Source organism: Ruditapes philippinarum, unplaced genomic scaffold (assembly GCF_026571515.1).
Source record: "Ruditapes philippinarum isolate M1 unplaced genomic scaffold, ASM2657151v2 ctg1201_1_1_1_1, whole genome shotgun sequence".
In the NCBI taxonomy this organism is placed as follows: Eukaryota; Metazoa; Mollusca; class Bivalvia; order Venerida; family Veneridae; genus Ruditapes; species Ruditapes philippinarum.
Genome location: NW_026864982.1, coordinates 198,624 through 220,225, shown reverse-complemented (window position 1 = coordinate 220,225; position 21,602 = coordinate 198,624). Strand labels below are relative to the sequence as shown.

At 32.3% G+C, this 21,602-nt stretch overlaps 2 protein-coding genes across 4 annotated transcripts in view; both read right to left on the bottom strand.

Annotated features, from left to right (window-relative positions):
- The window catches only part of LOC132727484 (E3 ubiquitin-protein ligase TRIM33-like), a 34,733-nt gene extending 25,236 nt beyond the window's left edge, over positions 1–9,497 (bottom strand). Inside the window, exon 1 of one of the 3 annotated variants that reach the window (XM_060713013.1) lies at positions 9,098–9,497. The gene's annotated coding sequence lies outside the window, so the exon portion shown is untranslated. Of the gene's footprint in view, positions 1–1,008; positions 1,219–9,097 lie in introns of those variants that run through there. The other 2 variants (XM_060713012.1, XM_060713015.1) reach the window with 2 other exon arrangements.
- Positions 9,498–14,089: 4,592 nt separating this feature from the next.
- On the bottom strand, positions 14,090–19,945 carry LOC132727485 (succinate dehydrogenase cytochrome b560 subunit, mitochondrial-like). Its single transcript, XM_060713017.1, has 6 exons — positions 19,814–19,945; positions 18,216–18,278; positions 17,658–17,759; positions 17,261–17,322; positions 16,484–16,647; positions 14,090–15,749 (listed from the first exon to the last, which is right to left on the bottom strand). Exons 1-6 carry the CDS (start codon positions 19,831–19,833, stop codon positions 15,603–15,605), a joined length of 558 nt encoding a protein of 185 aa, XP_060569000.1. The 5' UTR covers positions 19,834–19,945; the 3' UTR covers positions 14,090–15,602.
- Positions 19,946–21,602: the final 1,657 nt, after the last annotated feature.

Below are 21,602 nucleotides of genomic sequence, written 5' to 3'. Positions count from 1 at the left end.
TACTAATCACCTTACTGTCTTTGTTATACATGTATGTATGTATTACATTTTCCTGTAAACAAAGTATACCTGATGAAGACTTTTGAGTCGAAACGTTGTATATTTTTCAAATAAAATAATTACATTTTTAAATTGAAACTGGAGTTGATTTCTATATTCAAACTTACATTATACATGTATGTATCATATGTAAATACATGTTTAAGTGCATATGATTAAAATTTTGTAACTATGTTCTAGATATGTGACATGTGGCTGTTAATGTATGGAGATGATATACGTATGTATAAGTTTAATAAAATGTATGTTCTGTTATCAAATTTTAAACTTTAAAATATTGATAATTGCTACACAGTGTCTCTTTACATATAAAATAAACGTGTTTGGACTCTAAAAAAGCAAATATGTTATGCTTTAAACCCAAACCTCTGTATGTGGATACAATATGAATGTGTCATTAAAAAAATGGCAGTCTTTTTAAAGAAAGGATCATCTTTACCTCACCCTTATATGGAATGTAGCTTTAAATCATAGTTTGTAAATTATTTTATTCAAAAAAATATATTTAGTAAGATTTTAATAGATTTCTACGATAAAAGTATCTTACTCTAAGATGGTAATAGTACATCTTTAAATAGCTACTAAGCCAAGTAGTTTAAATGTCTGTTTCTCAATCCAGGGATCATGGGGTTCGAGTCCTTCTGGTACCTCGACCATGTTAGTCTGGTTCCCTGCCTTCTATTCTGCTATTATCAGTAACGTAGTAACAGGGGCAGATAATCCAGACTATGACAATGTGTCCTCGAGTGACACCGGTACTTGTTTTAAAACCCCTTGAAGGGAACTGGCGTGTGGTTCACTAAACAACCATCAATCTTTCTTCATAAAAGCGCTTGAATAAATAAAGTTTAAATAGCTACCATAATAAAAAAGTAACTTTTATACCTTGAATTATCTGTAAAATAAACAAAATAGCTACCATTTATGTATTTTAAAATAGCAACTAACCTCTGTAAAATTGAAATTGTCGAATAAATCCTTGACAAAACTTTCAGCTATCTTTACAAGCAGTTTCAAATCATATTTTAAAACCCGGATGAATTATTCAAGAACTTGCAGGTGAATATGTTAATGTTAAACTGCACAACGATTATTTAAACAATAAAATGAAAATTTCCAATCAATAAATTCGCTTTGAAAATCCTCCGACATATAGATCTTAAATTTAAATACTACTTGAATGAAGTTGTTGACAGAAATATAAATGGTCTCTAAGCTTAAAGACCCTCCACTGCTGTAAAAACTGATATAACTTATATATCCATATTTTTTTTATGTTATCCCACAAATAAGACTAAATTATTCCATGTTTTGTTGTCAGTAATTTTGTTATATAACGATTCAAAAATGTCAGAATCATTATTTACGTAGCCAAACATGTTAAAACTGATATAAAAAAAAGTGTTATTTTGTCGATCGGTGATCTCTTATAATATATTAATTTGCATCATTATTGTTCAAATTAGAAAGTAAATATGAGGTTTTTCTGTTTCTGTATATGAAGTAACTTATTTGTATTTGACGGTAGTTTGCATTACTATTGTCCAAAATGTTTACCCCAAAGTTCGGTCTTTCATGACAGGTTGCCTTAATATTTCCTTCAATATTTATCACAATTGAAAGTAAAAATACAAAGTTTTCATGGACAGTTTTTTTATCTGTATATAGTAACTGAACGATATTTTGCAAATATCGTTGATCGAAAATGGGTAACCCAAATACTGGTCTTTAAAGGCAGGTTGCCTATACAACGTTGAAGAAGGTTTGACTGTATATCAGTTTTTACGTTTTCTTTTTTCCATCTTGTATTTAAGTATATCAAGGTATCAATGCATCATAAAGGTCGTGGTGGGCCTTTTACTATCGAAGCTTAATGCTTATAATGCATATTATACACTTGTAAGACATGTATACATGTATACCTGTATATAACTTTACAATACCTAATTCCAATCTTGTATAAAGATCTTTTTTATTGCCATAACTTTACATTGAATAAATATAAAATTGGAGGGATTACATAGAAAATCATATTAATATATCGATAATGGTTGGTAAGATTGTATAACTATAAGTAATATTTAACTGATCTTTTTACACGAATAACCTTGGTCGTCGTGTTAAGGTAATCTATTAGGGTCTTAAACTTCATTTTGAAAATGTATACAAACATAATGAAATTCTGTCCTTCCTCTTTCTTTACAAAAAAAGAAAAAATCTTAATTGGAAAGTCGTATATGTTTTTTACTGCCAGAAGATATAAATCTTTATAATATTGCACGTTTGTAACGTTACTTTTCATTGGATAATCGGGAAGTTTATATAATCTGTATACATGGCTTCTTTCCATTTATGAAAAAAAAAATTCGTTTACATAAAGTCATTCTGATGTATTTTAAATTTGTTATTAAGATGCCTGTGGTGTTGTATGGTCGTCAATAAACGGTTGTTTTACATATAACCGTTTATATCTAGCCATATATCCTGACAGACACCCATATTACATGTATTAATAATGAACAATGTGGCTATATTGTTTTAAAAAGTAACGTTGATTTTGGTACGTTTCTTGTTTATGATGAAAGAATACATAAAATTAAGAATGCATAAAATTCCTTGAGTATGTTTTTCTTTAAGTTGTATCACTCGACGCGTACAGCTGAATTTCCGAGGAGTCCGCAGTGGGAGTGTGAATAAAACTATTATTTATAATATCTTATCCGAAGTTTGACGGAAAGGGCCGAGAAGTTGCGATTAGAAACTGATACAATCTACTTGCAGAGCCAGCTTAGCTCCATAGAGAAAGTAACAGATTTGTAATCCAGTGGTAGCTGGTTCGGTCCTCGGGCGAGGCGAACTTTCTCCGTGGCGGACATTCACTCTAATGGCCATTTGTCTTTCATCGCAGATTCAAAAATCATGTTAGTTTAGTACTCGGTCACTTGGTATTCTAAGAAAGCCGGTTATAAATGTGACGACCGCCGAGATGTAATGAGATGTGTTAAAATTGACGTTAAAACCATATATACCCGTTTAATTTTCGTACAGAAGTATTTATCATGATTTAAAGCTTGTGCATGAATGTGTCAGCATTACTTATTTCTGTAAGATGAAAGGAACAGTCCATTATATAATGCGTTACCGATGTAACGTTTTATTTTCCCGGTAATATAACATTACGTCAACGTGCCTTTGTGTAAAATGTATTTGTAAAAATATATCAAATTGACTTTGTTTTATGCCAATAATTATAACGGGCCACCTCAACCATTTGATAATAAACATTCATTTAACACTACAGTAGAACCTTTGCTTCCGGACATGTGTGAAATAAGCGGTCATCTGTTTTAAATAACCATGTGTTTCATGTGTTTTTCTCCTCTTTTTTTCACATGTTTACTATCAAAGTACACAATACATATTTCAGCACGTTTACACTGACCATCTATTTGACCTTGAACTTATAGATGCTCATTATGAAGGGATTAAACTGTATTTTATTTTCACATAGATCTAACTTGAATCATATATATCATCATCGTCTATTACTTCATTATAAAAGAGACGCCGCGTTCTGAAATCTTCAATCGGTTTAAGTGATTTACCTACATTATAGGGCTGATGACTCATTTTCGGAAAGTTTAAACGAGAAATGTCATTTTTTATATATCACCGAAATCAGATTACAATCCAAACCTTCGTCTTTATCTATAAAACCTAATGTGTTGAACCTTGGCGGTGACAATTTGTTCATGTATTGTTGAATTCATGATTTACAAAATGTGTTATAAATTGCAATATAACCCCCACCTGATACATGCATTTGTCATTCATTTTATTAAGAAATTTGTTTATTTAAAGACACACACTGGATTTATCTGAAGTACTGTGTAGTGACAACTCCAGCAATTTAACATTTTGATTAGCTATTCACTAGACATTAAACTGATAATCATCTCACGTTCCAATCGCAACTTTTCTGCCCTTTCCGTCAGTCCTCAGTCTTTTCGGCCCTCGGATAATGTTTGTTAGTTATCCAATCACAACTTACCGGCCCTTTGCGTCAGTCGTCGGATTATGATTGTTAATTAATCGGCCCTTGGATAATGATTGTTAATAATCCAATCATAACTTTTCGGTCATTTACGTCAGTCTTCGGATAATGATTATGATGAGTCGTAGAGGTGTTGCGAATGTTCACACTAAAATGTGAGTTGTTCGTATATTTCAAGAATACGACGCAATTTTTTCCAGCCATGCTAATAGTTTGGCCGTATTTGGTTGGATGATTGGTACAATTCAAATACCAAGTATTACCAAGTAAGAGAAAAGGAAGGGTATCTTTACACGTGCAAATGGAATTTTATCCTTACAAATACAACTAAACTTTCCTTATTCTGATATCAACCGGACATATGATAACTTGGTACAACGGCATTGTATTCATACGGTAAAATGTTATATCAGATTATTTTTCCAAAACCAAGCATAAATTATACATTCATGTTAGTATTTGTTATTGTGATGATATGATGATGATACCTTGTTGTAACCTTGTATTTATGTATGCAAAATGATCTTCAGCATTCACGTTGCATGTCAAGGTCACTGAAACGATGACTCATAATGCTATCAAATGAACAAACCTCTTCAGAAATGAAAATAGCAATGTAATTTCACAAAAAAGGATAATACCGTATAAGAAAACATATTCTATATAAACATACATTTTTAAAGTCTAATCGTGAAGCAAATGACTCTTCGTAGTGAAGCTACCCATTATAGTTGTGCAGACGAAGAACACAACAGTCATTTTTATTAGACTTATACATGAGTACACCATCTAAATACATAATCATCAATGATAAACATGCCACATATCTACAACATAACAAAAGTTTAATCAAATGCACTTTAAACATATATTTACATATGATACATTATGAAGAAGTCCTTAAAAAGAGTAATGGTTTCGTCCATATTGATCAATGGACGAGTCAATTTAGGAAATTTAGTGTGCTAAGAAATATGGAACTTTTTTATTCACCACCTGGTTGGCAACAGGCATTGAGCTAGCTGTGGCCATTCGCGTAAATCTCCAGACTGCATCTAGTATTTTGACTTCAACTGAGTGGGTCTTTCAGTTGTTTTAAATTCATTGAAAATGAAGTAGCACCAATTTAGATCATAAATACAGTCATACCCCAGGGATAGTAGCCCACTGTTATTAAAATGCCCATAGATTCTGAAATAAATTCGCAAACGGTAAAATTAATACAGTGTTGTACATACTCGTAGTTCTTTTCACCATTTTCTTAAAAAAATCATGTCCTATGTACGTCCAGCGGAATAATAAGGCGTTTTCTATTATGCAACCAGGATGAGCAAAAACAAGCATATTTGATCATGTAAAACTGTGAGCTTTCTTAAAGGCACACAATGACTCAGAAATCCTTTTTTTTAAATCTTTTTAGAAATGTCAAAAATGTGTTAAATAATGTTCTAATATTATATGGATTTAGAGCAAGTTAGATGTTTAGTAGCTAAGGAAATTAGCGTTGAATAAGTGGTTATGTGTCGTAAAGGTAGCAAAATGTATACAAAGTAGTATTTTGACATCCTTACAAAATACTAATCCACTATAAATCTATCAATTGCCAACAAAGAAAAAGGGGAAAAGATATTTCAACTATATTGCAAATGATTAGTTTCTTTGTAAACCGTAACAAGTTACCAAAACTAAACAGTTTTTCAGAAATAAAAATGATAGCATTTTTGGGGCATAATGGGCCTTTAAGGGTGTTTTCTCACTTTACTAAACTTTAGTTCAAATACCCGGAATATACGTTATATAATACGCCATACATATATAATATACACATGTTTACGCATGCTTTAATATATACGTATGCATATATGTTTTTTTTTTTGCTGGCGCAAAACCAAGACAAGGCAACTTGTGTGTGAAAATATGAAAACCTTGTAATGTTATATCACATTACGTAAACATATTCATAATTTTCAATAAAACATGTTAAATTGTAGCTATAAAACATTACTTTATGATATTTATGCGAAGAGAATGATATGTTAGGTTTGTTCCCTCGACCACGCATGACTGCTCAAAGGTAACCGAACACAATTTTCATAAACAAAATAGTTGACTTACAATTTTAAAAGATGAGTTAACATATTTTTGTATTCCCTTTTTTTCTTTTTTTTTCTTCTTTTTTTTAACTACCTTATAAATAAAAGATAAAGTAAAAATAAATATCAAATTAGTCACAATTAGTCAAGCGTTTTGAAACTGTAATAAACAAAAAAAGCGTCTGTAATGATAAAACCTGTTAAGAAGGTTCAAAATCTGTATTAACGCAGAGACTAATTACATTTTAGCCTGAAGCCACGCCCGTTGGTGATTATTATCCCCAGTGATTGGCTGATAAAAATGCCCAAAAAAATAATTTGATTGCAGACGACATGTACCAATCAAGTATATCCTGCAATTTACTCTCTGGAAAACCATTTATCTCTATTTGAAAATTAAGATTTTGCCATAATACAATTATCCATTGATATATGTATCTTATGTATCTGTAAAGTTGCTCAACAATTTTTACAACATTAGATGATGAAGAAATACGCAAGGGTAGCTTAAGCCCACTATAATAATATGTTCATCAGAAACCAGGAACCAGATATAATACTTATTTACTCTTTACCCAACATATAACTTTTTTCAGCTGCCATGTTGTTGTCGTGATTTGGTTTGTTGTTGTTATTGTTGTTTGTTTTGTTTTGTTGTTGTTTTGTTTTGTTTAGCGCAATCGGTACATTAGCTAACAGGTGCCTTATGCATTAGAGGCATCTCGCTGATTACCGTTATTGAAGCCCTTTCCGAAGTTTGGCGGTTTGGACCGAAACCTTGCATTCTAAAAACAATGTCAAAAACCCATATGCATCGCTGACTGCTTTGGGCGCATCTGTTTGTTAGTTTGTACAGTGTAGAATGTCTACTATTAGACATTTAAGCTGGCGAGCTACCCTTTATTTGCTTTATCTATATCCACTACATGTACCAACTTCTTGGCTTAATTAAATAAGTTGTTAAGGACAAGGTGGTCATATAAAACTCATAACAAAACATATATAATGACAAAGCAACATGATTTGATCTCACATTCCAGGGTCACAAATAACTTAACAAACTCGTATTGCTTCTATTTCACGTCCAACATACACAATGTATAAATATATTGGCATAAAACGAACATAATTTGATATTCAGTATCAACAATATCAATTTTAAAATGCGATACGAATGACATGATAATGCCATTAAAAATATTCTTTCCGTGTGCAAAAATTTAATGTCGCGTATATGTACAGCCATTTATTCCGTGCATAACCGAAACATTTTCAACATACTTGAATAGCATAATGGGAAATAGTTAAATGGGCATAAATATTTTCTTAAACATTCAAACATGCATATATTAGATATTTAAGTCAACGATTTTAACTATGATAAATATTTAATAGTACATAATTTTCGTTGTCCTTGCATTTATCTCCAGGAATGTCATTGGCAAAGGGTTTTTTTCTTCTTTTTTTTTTCTTTTTTTTTTCTTTTCCTTTTTGCCTGAGTCATGATATCCGTTATTTCCGATGCAGTATGTTATTGACTGCTAAATGTCAGTATTTGGCATAAAAAGGACCCTTATAGTAACAATAGACTGTTCTAAATCTGAAGCAGGGCTGATCCATTTTACAAATTTAGCGATACGAATGTTAAAATTTACAAGTCCTTGACAAATTAGTAGACAAGTAAAAAAAATCGTATAGTCGTTCATGCAATCGTTCCTAAATAGCTTATTACATATCATTATTTTGATTGGTTGTTTTATTTATGATAATGATTCTTTTAGCGAAATATAACCCGAGTAACAATGTTTAAATGCTGCTTTAGCTAGCTGAAAAGATGAGGGTGTGGGGACTAATTTAATATAGGGTATTAGATATGTGCTGTTTATAATAGTTCTTCGTTACCACGCCGAATACTGCATAAAGAACTACTTTTTCGTGTGCAAGGTTTGTACAATCATGAGGAAATGATCTTTAATGTTTGGAAATAATATCTGTACCTGGATTTATATTTATTTTTACCACGCTAAAGAGCTTGAATGGACTAATCTATTTTTCAATTTGGACAAGTCTATTTTTCATAATTCCATTTTCAATATTCCATTGGACCAAATGGTCCATGAGGATAAACAGATACATGGTAAATGACAAGACAGTGTAAAGCATATACATATTTAGAGCAATTTCAAAATATGTTTTGACTGAATTGCAAACAGTGCAGACCATGATCACACAGCACGGAAGTGTCGGTTGATCTTTGGTCTGCACTTGTGGTATGGGTAGATTTGTAGCTGCCAGCAGGCTATGGGTTCGAAATAGTCTATATATTTCATAACTTTGATGGATAAATTACGCTTACATATTGATTACCGTTTCATCAATCATTTATATTGAGCTATTTAAATACAGGTGCAAAGGCTTAAACATTTCCGCGCTGTGGCTACCGGAAGTACATGCAGGTATCATTTTAATAAGTGCTAGATTTGAATAAGTGTTAGAGATAATAATACAGTTTATTCTTGTAACATAGACCTCAGGTTCAAAGATACAACACAATACAACAAACATGAAAAAATGCAATGAAAATACAATATGAATATTATTAATGCATATAATGATTATATCCCTTGAATATCCTAAATTATTATGTTTGCAACCTTACTTCTTGAATAATTCAACACAGCTGTGAAAACAATGCATCATTTTAGTAAAGCATATATAAATAATTATGCAAATTTCAACACATTATCATATGCCTAACTACATGCTAAATTTCTTAAATATTCTGCATATATATTATATATTATTTAATTCGTTCGTATCACCATGACCTACTTAATTAACAATGGTCATAAAAATTATCATGCATATTTTCGTATATATGAACACTTACATACCATGTATGATCCAATTTTAACATGTCCTTCTTGGTTGTTATCTGCTGAACTTCAACCTTCACAGCATCTACAGTATTTACTTCAATTTTCATTCATTTCGATGTAATTCCCCCATATTTACAAAAGTTCAGCGTGAATTAGTCCTATCACTCCATCTCTTTGAACTTTAGAATTAGAAGGATCTCAGCACAATGCCTTGTTTTACACCCAAGTAGATAAGAAACTCTTCTTTCGTGAATCAACAATGCATTGGCTAACAATAAATTTCACAAAAACTTAAACACTTGAAAATAGCCATAAATACTCTTCCTCGCTTCGCTCCTCGGGCCACTAACTTGCACCTCTAGTATATTATAGTACGTAAAATGTAAATTTGAATTCACTTTTCCTAGCTATTTCATAAGGGAAAAACCGTTTAAATCAGCATTAAAAAAGAATCTCTATAAGCGATAAATCGTATATTTTAGAGTAAACATTAAATTTGCATGTCTATTCAATGTGAACATGGAGCAAAAACGATAGACTATTGAATTTATCTGAAATCTTTATTTGTTTTATTTTATTCTATATACAAAATAAACACTGTCATGAAAGGGGTATGTTTAACTTACCTTGTTTGTTAACTGATAAAATACTGAAATCGTTGGCCGCTAGAGCCGAACTAGTAAATAATTGAGAATGGGTGAGGAGGGGGTGAATACGGTTATACCCGAGCACCGGCAAGCATCCGTCACAGTTGTAAGAACACATTTTTAACATAATATTATACATGATTTGATTTGATTTACTTTAGACCGGGCGGTCATGGATAGCCTACAAAAGTGCAGGCACTTATTTTCAGTAGGGTCCTCACCTCATCAGACTGCAGAAACAGCTATGAGATACAAGGGAATCAGGGAACCAGTCCCTATATAGCTCTTATTAAATAGATCCCTTGGTTCTTTTACATGCCCTGTGCATGAGAGGATTATCTGGGTTTCGTACCAGTATACATCTAGGTAGGTGGTAAACACTGATAGTGTTTCTGAAAATCCCAAGGGTGTTACCCAGGATCAAACCCATCTTAACTAAGAATAGTTTAGGAACCAGATTTGATTTTCATTCCTTTATTATATAAAAACTAAAATTGTTCGTATTCTTCTAGCATTAACTGTTACATTAACAAAATGTAAAATAGAAATGCTGTTCTGCAAAGAAAACAGCTCTATTTTTGGAATAAAATCGACGAATAACAAAACAAATAAAACATATTTGAGTGTTTTTTTTTAACCAGGTTTTCAACGAAAACCGGGTTATTGTAATGCCGAAGTCGGCGGGCGGGCGGGCGTCAACTTTTGGTTTTCGCTCAATAACTTTAGTTTGCTTTGGCCTATTGACACCAAACTTGGTGTGTAGGTAGCTTATATCAAGAGGCAGCTTGGGATTGCTAGCCAGGTGTCTGTGATCAAGGTCAAGGTTCACTGTTACTAAAAAATAGAAATTCAGTTTCCGCTCAATAACTTGAGTTTGCTTTGACCTATTGACACCAAACTTGGTGTATGGATAGCTTATATCAAGAGGCAGCTTGGGATTGCTACCCTGGTGTCTGTGATCAAGGTCACTGTTACTAAAAATAGAAATTCAGTTTCCGCTCAATAACTTGAGTTTGCTTTGACCTATTGACACCAAACTTGGGTTATGGATAGCTTATATCAAGAGGCAGCTTGGGATTGCTACCCAGGTGTCTGTGATTAAGGTCAAGGTCACTGTTACTAAAAATAGAAATTCAGTTTCTGTTAAATAACCTTGAGTTTGCTTTGGCCTATTGACACCAAACTTGGTGTATAGATAGCTTATATCAAGAGGCAGCTTGGGATTGCTATCCAGGTGTCTGTGATCAAGTTCAAGGTCACTGTTACTAAAAATAGAAATAGAAATTCAGTTTCTGATCAAGAACTTGAGTTTGCTTTGGCCTATTGACACCTAACTTGGTGTATGGATAGCTTATATCAAGAGGCAGCTTGGGATTGCTTCCCAGGTGTCTGTTATCAAGGTCAAGGTCACTGTTACTAAAAATAGAAATTCAGTTTCTGCTCAATAACTTGAGTTTGCTGCTTTGGCCTATTGACACCAAACTTGATGAATGGGTAGCTTATATCAAGAGGCAGCTTGGGATTGCTACCCAGGTGTCTGTGATCAAGGTTAATGTATTTAGTTTTCATGTTATAACTTGAGTTTGCTTTGACCTTTTGACACCAAACTTGCTGAGTTGCAGCTTTTGATTGCCACTAAGATATCTGGGAGCAAGTTCAAGGTCATTTGCTTACAATAGAATTTTCAGCTTCTACTCAATAACTTCAGTGCTTTTTGGCCTATTGATTGCTGTCACATCAAAACTTGGTCGTTGAAAACCTGGTTTTCGTCGCATTGCGGCGCTTCTTGTTTGTTTTTTGTTTTTTTGTTGTTTTTTTTTTTTTTAATTTAATCAATCCTTTAATCTCAGTGAACAAATGACCAGATCAAGTAAATGAATAACGACCTTACGATGTCAGAATTTATAACGACGTTAAACATTGTAACATTCTTGCGACTTTAATTTTTTTAACGTTCTTACGACGTAGCGTTCTTAAATCACTACAGTAAATGTAAAGCATCCCTGTGACGATATAAGAGAATAAGACGCTACTGTCTTTTGATATCAATTTTATCTGATCGCAACTCGTCAAACTCCGTATCAGGCGAGGTTCTCCGAATGCTAACTAGCAACTCAACACCATACTTGTAATAAAAATTTCAAAACATTTTACGAAAATATTTTTATCCAAAGAAAATGTTTGTTTTTAGAAGTATACGTATTATGAACTTCAGTCGGGACACCTCGCATAGTATTACAAAAACGGCCGAATTGTTACACTATATAGATCTACTTATATTTTTAAGGTGATGCGAATAGCTGGGTAACTAACATCGATTCGTGTGTCTATCATAACCATTTTTTTAAGGGGGGTTGAATCTTTCAGATAAAACCTATACTGCTCCACTCCGACTTTTTTTCAAATATTTTAATCAAGGCATCGAGTTATCATTTATTTATCGTCATCATCATCATCATTATTATTATCATCCGGTTGAACATAATTTTACACTTTTGACTGGATTGGAAAATGTTCAAGATTATTCTTGATTGATTAGATCTATACTTATTGAAAATAAAATAAAGTCTTTTATAGTAAAGCTAAATTATTCCAGTGATTGTGTGCGATTTTTGTTGTGTGCGCGTGCATGTATCGCCAGCGATAAACCATTCCCCAGTCGCGAATTATACCAAAGAGACTATAATGTAGAAAACTGTCACGGTAGGCAGGGTGAACACAATAGCATGAATTTTGTAAATATTAAATTTTCACTCCGTAACTTGACATATGGACATAAATCATAAGTTTACATCATATATATTAAGATTATACAAATTATAAACTACACGGCGTAATCTGTCTGCCGTAAAATAATATACGTATAGATTTAAACTTCTCAAACAATTAATTTTAAGTCATCCTTAGGGTGTTTAGTGCAGCCCTGCATGGTACAGCTGATGAAAGCCGGCCTCTTGAATCGCAAACCTGTGAGATTTTTTTACAACCCTAAAAATAAATGCACTTGAAATATGTCTTTTACAATTTTTCCCCAAGTTTTTTGTGTTTATAAAACACTTTAGGGAAAAATGTTTCAAAATTCTATGAAATATTGACGATAAACGAATTAAAGAAAGTACTCTATACTGTACATTCCTCAGGCCATAATTATGTTTTCTTTTGGAAAAAAAATAATGTTTGTTTAAAAAAGTATAACCACTTGAACAGATTAGAAGGTAATATTTCATAGGATTTAAAGATAGTAATTTGCTAATGGTCCTTCATATAATCAAGGGAGATAACAAACGGCAAATAATGTACAATGAATGCACGAGTTTCGTCCCTTTGTAGTATTGACTGTTGGCCAACCAAATCTTTTGAATATCTATATTTTCAATTAAACTCAACTTGACAATGAGAAAATGAACATAATGTCACTTTAAGTGCATGCATGTTGTGGCTCGCATTTTCCTAAACATTAGTAAAATTTTATTTCCCATGCAAAGTTGAATTTGCCCTCATTTTACTGAATTTAATCAGGTACAATTATGTATTTAGTCACAATGGCTTGTATGATAAATACTGGTTACATACAGGTACTCTTCCACTGGCTATTAAGCAATTTCTTCTCGATAGTTTAGCGCAAATAGTTTGGTGTGTAAAAAAGCCTTGATAATGTAAAACTCTCTAAGTTAACAAAAGGGCAAAAATTTTCTTTAAAACCATATTACAGTTATAGGCCTTGAAGAGAACCCTATTATGCTCTCAAAGAATAGTATAAAACTTGCTTCAAAGCCAAATGTCAATAGAATTTGAAAATATCTGAGGTGGTATGCAAACAAAAATGTAAATTTTAAGTCAAAAAGGGGCATAATTCTGTCAAAATGCTTGATACAGTTACCTCCTCCTGTCTACAGGTTAGGGTCATGTTGGTGATAAAGTGTGCAAAATTTCAAAGCCATATGTCAATGGACTTTGAAAATATTTGAGGTATTACAAAAACTTTAACGTAAATTCTAAGTCGAAAAAGGGGCATAATTCTGTCAAAATGCTTGATATAGTTACCTCCTCCTGTCTACAGGTTAGGGTCATGTTGGTGAACAAGTGTGAAAAGTTTCAAGGCCATATATCAATGGACTTTGAAAATATTTGAGGTATTACAAAAACTTTAACACAAGTGGTTACGCCGATGCTCGGGTGACTACAATAGCTCTACTTATTCTTATCGAATAGTCGAGCTAACAATGGTCATAAAGAAATCAAAGTACAGAAATACAAACAGGCTTGCGATCAGTCACTCTTTATGTTTCATAATCAGTAGGAGTGCAATACTAGTCTTCTCGCTTTATGGTATATAAAATGTCCAAACAAATAATATAGTTTTCATTTTTTTATTGTATATACACGTACCTTTACAATATTGATCATTACTTTTAGTTATAATAATTTACTAAAGATCTTGGCTATCTCCACAAACAAACAAACGAATACAAAACAATAATAACTTAACTGTATTCCTGACAAAAACATGTATCAAAACAAAAACAAGGGGAAATTAAAAGTTAGCACTATAATCCCAGAGTTATGGCACCTGGTTTGTTAAAAATATATTGTATATAGAAACAGAAAATAATCTGATTTATATTAACATTTAACTACAAGAAGAATTAAAAGCTTTAGCTCTATTTTAAAAGCTTTAGCTCTATTGAAACAATTTCATCGATTCTCTTAAAAGTGTCATGACAGTTTTTAACATGTCTGAACAGTTCTACCTGCTTTCTGGAATAATACCAGCTTTAGTAACAATTACTGACAAATAGTCGAGACCAAAGTAGAGCTCAAACTCAATAGCCAATGGCTGGACGGCAGACATCTTTACAACTAGACATACATTTAAATTAAGTCTTTATGTGGATTTACTTTTAAATTGATAATCAAGGAAATAAAAACTCTCCTCTCATTCCCTTACAAGATTTTTTTAGATCTAAAACCATATAACACATAACCACATATTATGCCAGAACAAGCCTTTTCTGCACCAATTATTAAATAATAAATTGCACAATAAAAACATAATTATATTAAAATATTTAACATTAAAGTAGATTAACAGATTAATCTATTATCATACGGAAACAAGAACTCTAATAGAAACACTTGTATACAAATTTTGTCATTATTCTGTGAAATAGTGATATTACTATTCTGAACAATTATAGAGTTTTAAGCAAAAAAATACAAAATTCTTGTAATTAATTCTTATAATTTTTGCCTTATCTTTACGCAGTGAAAATGGTCCAGCGTTAAAACTGTCTAGGACACACAAATAAAACTATGGAGAACACAAAGCACCTAACTCACTTCTATCGAACAAGGAAATGATAAGAACACACCTACACATGTTTTGTCATAGGATAATTCACATAATTAACACAGGATAGATCAAAAGCTTGTGTATTTCATGTAAATGTATATAGGATAACAAGCAAATCTTCAATATAGCAAAAATATAGGAAACATAATCCAATTTCTTTTGTTTTCTTTTTTTCAATCAATTTTACATATGATCCTATTTTATAAGTTGGCAAGATCTTACTTTCTAGCAACTAAATTTTTCAGTGAATATTTGAAAACCAATTAATAACTACTTGTACAATGAAAACTAAATAAATTATTTTTAAAGTAAAATGAAAAACCAATAAATTCTTTTTTAGTTAAAACAGTAAGTCAAGAAACTCAAGGTGGGAAATAATAATTTTCAGGACATAATTACTAATAAGTTAAAATAGAAAACAATCTTTTTTGCGCAGTTGAGTGACATAATTCTTATAAGCCAATGTTTCCAGCACAGACTTTTAAAATCACGGTAGTTACTCTGTCTCTTGGTATTTTAATTTTTCTCCTGAGCTTCTAATTTTTTTCCACCAAGAGGGAATCCAAAAACAAAAACTGTGGCAACAAGGAAAGTAAGAGTAATGGCGAAATATCCAGTCTTGTACAATTTCTGAAGTCCAAAACCCCACGCCCAGTCCCATGCCTGGAAAGAAAAACAGTTTCATGAATTTTTTTTTTCAGTTTTTTTTTACAATTACTAGGCAATGATCTTTCATTTAAGATAATCATTAATTTTATCATGAGCAAACATTTAATTTCATCAAAACTTTTTACAAATAGAAAGATATAAGCAGAATTTGGATTATAAAGTGCAAATGTTTAAACAGTAGATCTTCAATTTCTTGGTTTGTTTTAAAGTCACCCTGATACCATGGTCATATGGTGATTTTCCAACTTTACTTGTGAAGAAGGACCTCAAAAATTGACCCCTGTTTGTTTGTTTGATTGGGTTTTACTTCACACCAACACAGTATATCATATGCAGCTTTACTGGTGGAGGAAGACCTCAAGTGCCCTTCCGTGCATTATCCAGAGACGAACAAACACCCGAATAGAACCACAGACGTTCCATAAGCTAGCTGGATAGCTTCCTCACATGAAAGAATCCAAAGTCCCCTCACATGAAAGAATCCAAAGTCCCTGTCAGGATTCGAACCCACAGCAGTGATGGGCAGGTGGTTTGAGGTCAACGACCTTAACCACTCAGTCTTGGGCGCCCCACTAAATATGAATTGTCCTTATGCATTAATTGTATAGGCTAGGGCAGTTCACATTTTAATAAGTAAAATGTGAACTGTCCCAGCCTAAATACTTAATGCGGATTGTCCAAGCCCTTTATACTTATAAAATGTGAACTATCCCTGCTAAAATACTTACTAAATGTCTGATTCCATTGATGTAGTGAAAACAGACCGGAAGTGCTATGAGATATTTCAGTCCTATAATGAGGGCAGGTCCAAGTTCTAGAGACTGTAGGAGGCCCAGCCAGTGTGCATAATCACCCGGAGCCAGAAATAGGAATATTGAGGCCCCAGACACAGCTGTTGAAGAAAAATTGGTAGAAAATGATAATAACATTCTAAAACATTTATATGATACAATTAAACAATTGATAATATATTGGGTATTTAAAAATGATTATTGTAAAATTCTGATAAACCAATATTTTGGTGAGGCCAAAATTTCTCAAAATGGACATTTCCCTACAATTGGTAAGGTTTAAAGTGACATTATGCTAATTTTTTCATTGTCTAGTTGAACAGACTATATATTTTCAAAGATTGTTTGTTATAATGGTGATTGACTAGCATAGTTTATATGGAAAAATGGTTAGAATAAAATACAACTCTGTTTAAAATATAAAAAGACTGTCCTCTCATTATATCAATTAAATGTCACAGGAACATTCTGATGGATATTTAAAGAATTTCCTTGGGCCATGCAAGTTATATATCATTCATGTAAAGTAAATAATAAGATTGATAGGAATTATGGCAAATTGTCAACTTAGTTTGCCTTTTGCCTGTTCACTCACAAATACCCTTGAATGAGCATATTGTCACTTTTGCCTGTAACATAAATTATCATAATCCCTAAAGGTTTCACCAGTGATGTAATCATACAATATATTTATAATACGAAAAAGAGGCTTACTAAGGGCCATTGCTATTCCAGTAACTCTGTGAGCCAATGACGTCATCATAGGTAACTCTGGTCTGTAAAAGACAATATTGAACATGTTATTGTATTACAGAAGACACACATCAACCTTAGTGCTAACAAGGAAATCATTTGGTGGTCTATTTTGAGAGCTGAAAGCAATGGTGTTTAAGTTAAGAGATGACATAAAGAGCAAGATTCAGTCACTATCTGATGTAAACAACATCCCTGGACACTTAAGAAATTCTATACATGTACAGACAGTAAGGGACTGAACAGGTCAATATAAGGAAAACGTCAAGTTAAAAAGTAAAGAAAACTGAAATGAACCATCAACTACATTAACTTGTATACTGACGATTATTAGAATATACTGGTAACCATAACTTACTTGTATATTCTGAGATGAGGTGAGAGTGGACGATTCAATTTCCTGTTCTTTTTCCAGAATTCTTCCATCTGTTGGTATGCCTGCATTGTGCTCATTGGACCACTGGTAAAATAAATACAGTTCAACATCTTTTTTAACATTTAAACAAGTCATATAATTTTGTAACAAAAATAAAATTCAAAATATCGATAGACTCAACTACTTGCATTTTTATGAAAATACAAGTCATTGTGTATTTTTTTTCATCTTTAATTGCATGTTACACTGGTAGACATTCCATCAATTTTATGAACAATCATGAATCAATCACGAACAATCATGGTATGCTAATTGTCACACAGCATTTAACATGTTGAGTTTCTTAGGTGCAATCTGCACCTTTCAATTAAATGCAATAAACTTGTGTAGCACAATAAAACTATTAAATGTTTCAGTTCACATAACTTTACTATCATTACTGTCATGAGTTCGTCTAATTGATTAAACAATGCCATACCTAGTCTACAGATGAAAACTAATTATCATATTCAATTTCCATGTTTTTCCAAATTTACTCACCAAGATTTGATCATGCAAAATACTCCCTGGTTTTTTGTTGCCAATGCCTGGCGCCCCATGTTCCTGCAAAAGTAATACATAATCAATGCTGTAGTCAAGGTCAAATTTTCTAGGTCAGAAAAATAAATTAACTGCCTACTTTACAGTGTGTCAAACTATAACTTATAATAATAATAACTGGCAGATAATATCAAAAAGCTTTTTAAAAACAACTGTATAACTTTAATATTGTCAGCAATTTCTTATGATCATATCATCTGTGCTAAATTCTCAGGTCAGACTATTTACAGATGTCACTGCTACCTTACAATTTACTCATCTCCAGACTCTCAACATGATATTCTGGGAGAAAAAGTAGGACCTGGGGTTTTTACCCTCCAAGACCACGGCATTTACACTGAAGTTAAATAAAGAAGAACAATTTTGAGAAAAAAATAAGTAGGTGATAGACTCTTGTACTTGTGTGGTTCTATTAATTTTTTATTGCCTATCCCAAAATTCCAATATAACAGTGTCAATTGTCAGTCGCTACTTTTTATTAACAGTTAAATTTTACAATTACAATTTACAAGAGGAATTCTCCATCTGGTCTTTTTTTTTTTAATTTTAAAAGGTCAAGGAAGGAATAATTGTAGGCTCTGTGACTGAGCGATGTAGCTGCTTATATAGCATGTATAGAACATGTATAAAAAAACATTGATTCCCAACACCAAAAAGAAATAAATGAATGACAAATAGATTTACTAACTCAATAGAACATGAATATATTTCAATATCCAGGGAAAATAGCATGCTATATATTATCTGCAATAAAGTTATGATACACCATGATAAATAGTAATAATATTATATTTATGAAGATAAATTATTTCAAATGTTTTAAATTTTAACTGTTAGTATAAAAGTTAATTAGTTTATATGACAAATACCCAACATTAACAGCTGCGAATAAAACCTGTATTTGTAAACATCAGAGTTATCTCGTGACCTGTCACAATGTCTTTCACTTATAAGCATTTTAAATTTCAAATAGTTGAACGGCATTAGTTTACATATTTCTGACAGTAAAATTCTAAATTAACTAATAGATCTACTGCATCTGAGTATCTACTCGCAATATTTCGACTGCAAGACCAACTGAATTTACAATCTGATATTACATAGATGTCTGTGAAGGGCAAACATCGTCTATGTAATAAAAAGCCCAGAAGAGCACAATTTGTTGGGCTACTGTGCATCAAATTCTTTAATTTGCCTATCCAACTATACAATTGTACGGAAGTAGATCTAGGTACAATTTACAGAAGTAGGTACATTTCTAACATATCTAGATAATTATTTATCTAGATAATTTAGTCCTTTATTCAGTAAATGAGTAGGTATTAACTGATTAAGGAACATGTATAAAAGGTCAAGGCTGAATTTTTCTGTAAATTTCAAGGGCATTTTACAGATTGCATTACATGTACTGAAATATATATATTAAAGCTATAATAATCTTAAAGCGATTATCTAAAATAAGACTGTTACTACGTTGTCAATTTAGTAAAATTTAGCATTGACAAATAATTTTTAAAATATAAAGATAAAATTTTTACCTAAGCAAAACAGCCGCCATCTTGATTATTTTTCAGGCTCTGTCTAATGTCCGAGCTTTATACGCAATATGCGCACCGTTGTAAGAGAGACTCAAAAATATAACTGGAAGGCGCTGTCACGGAAAAACCGTGCAGGCATTGTATACACACCGGTCTCTAAAATATCAATCAGTGAACATATTGCCGTGCAGGTATAAACTTATAGAACAAATATATATACAATTTAACGATAAAATAACACAGAGTGTAAATATTAAAAATAGAAACATCAAGGAAATATTTTAAATGTTAACCGATACCAGCCGTCCTGTGTCTATATTGGATATAATTCGGGAGGCTAATCTAGTGTCGGATTGCTTAATAAAAGCAAAAGATCTCATGGTATCGGGTCCGATACTGGGGTATGGGGAAAGTTAAGTTTATTATGGTAACGAACCCTACAAAGACTAGCTGATATAAATCTCAGTGAGATATGGATCCCTCTTTGGTATAAATTTTCAACTGTAGTTCTTGTAACGTATTGGTGGCGCTACTAGTGAAACCATAGACTTTGTCATTAACAAAACTGGCTGCAGCTCTATTTACACATTCTAGCTTATCGGCATGATTTTTCTGTCAGGGATACCAGATAATAGAACAGTATTCTACCTGTCGTGTTACATGCATATGTTGTGTAGTCAGCATCATTAACTATTATACATTGTACTTGATGTTTTTATGTTTCTTCTGGGACAGAATAACAACCCCTGTCCCAATTAAGTGTCTTTTAATAAAGCGAAAGGTATCGTAGATCTGCTTGAGATGTTACATTACATATACATGTATATGCTGGGTCCTGTTTAAAACTGCACGCAAGCCTCCAGGTGAGCCAAAATATTTCAAGAAAATCAAAATTGAGAAAAATGTACTGCGATTTTAAGAAAAGTAAAAATATTCAAGATTAAAGTAATAATTAACATGTTATATGCGACTATTGATCTCTCTTTGGTAATTTCGTGCATTTTAAGTGCCAAGTGCAAATTATAAATTACTTTTTTATTGATCAGGGACACATCCAGAATATTTTGCCGGGGTCGGCGGAGGTGGTAAATTTTAAATAACCCAGCCCCTCTGTAACGCCGGGTGTCTTGGAGTGAAACTCTCTGCATATTAAATGGTGGATTCTGGTGAATTTTAAAGGCACATTTTAGGATACACAATTTAGCATTTTCAAACTTTACCACATATTGACTGAGTACATGCATTATGACACAGATCTCTCAGCATGTAACCGGTCTCAAGTTTGTGTCCTACATTCATTTTATGCCACATTTAGCTTATAATTTGGTATTTATGTTTCAAAAAAATAGGTTACATAAGCCTCACCGTCGGTTGATTCGTGTCTGATTTATTTGAGCCGTGCCATGACAAAACCAACATAATGGGTTTGCGACCAGTATGGATCCTGATCAGACTGCGCGGATACACAGGCTGGACTGGATCCATGCTGGTCGCAAACCCATTATGTTGGTTTTGTCATGGCACGGCTCATTTCTGTTATACTCGTATGTTACTGCTGTTACATAATAGCCATATTGCATATTCGGTAAAGTATTAAAGTTCTGTTTTAATATTGGAAAATATAACTCGCGTGTAAAAAAAGTTGTTGATAGTATTCATACTAATCGTTAAATGCACATAATTGCGTCACTGTTATTTTTTTGTTATTATTATCATTATTTCTAGTGATCAAACCTTTAATTATAAACTAATTCGATTTAATGAGACAGACGGCATGAATTTCATCATA

Bases quoted from the DNA above. Each gene is read 5' to 3' on its own strand.
- LOC132727485 (XM_060713017.1), bottom strand. From the start codon at position 19,833: ATGGCGGCTGTTTTGCTTAG. The intron at 18,279-19,813 runs GTAAAAATTTTA...TTACTTTTGCAG, and splicing joins ATGGCGGCTGTTTTGCTTAG to GAACATGGGGCGCCAGGCAT. The intron at 15,750-16,483 runs GTAAGTATTTTA...TTTTCTTTCCAG, and splicing joins TCAATGGAATCAGACATTTA to GCATGGGACTGGGCGTGGGG.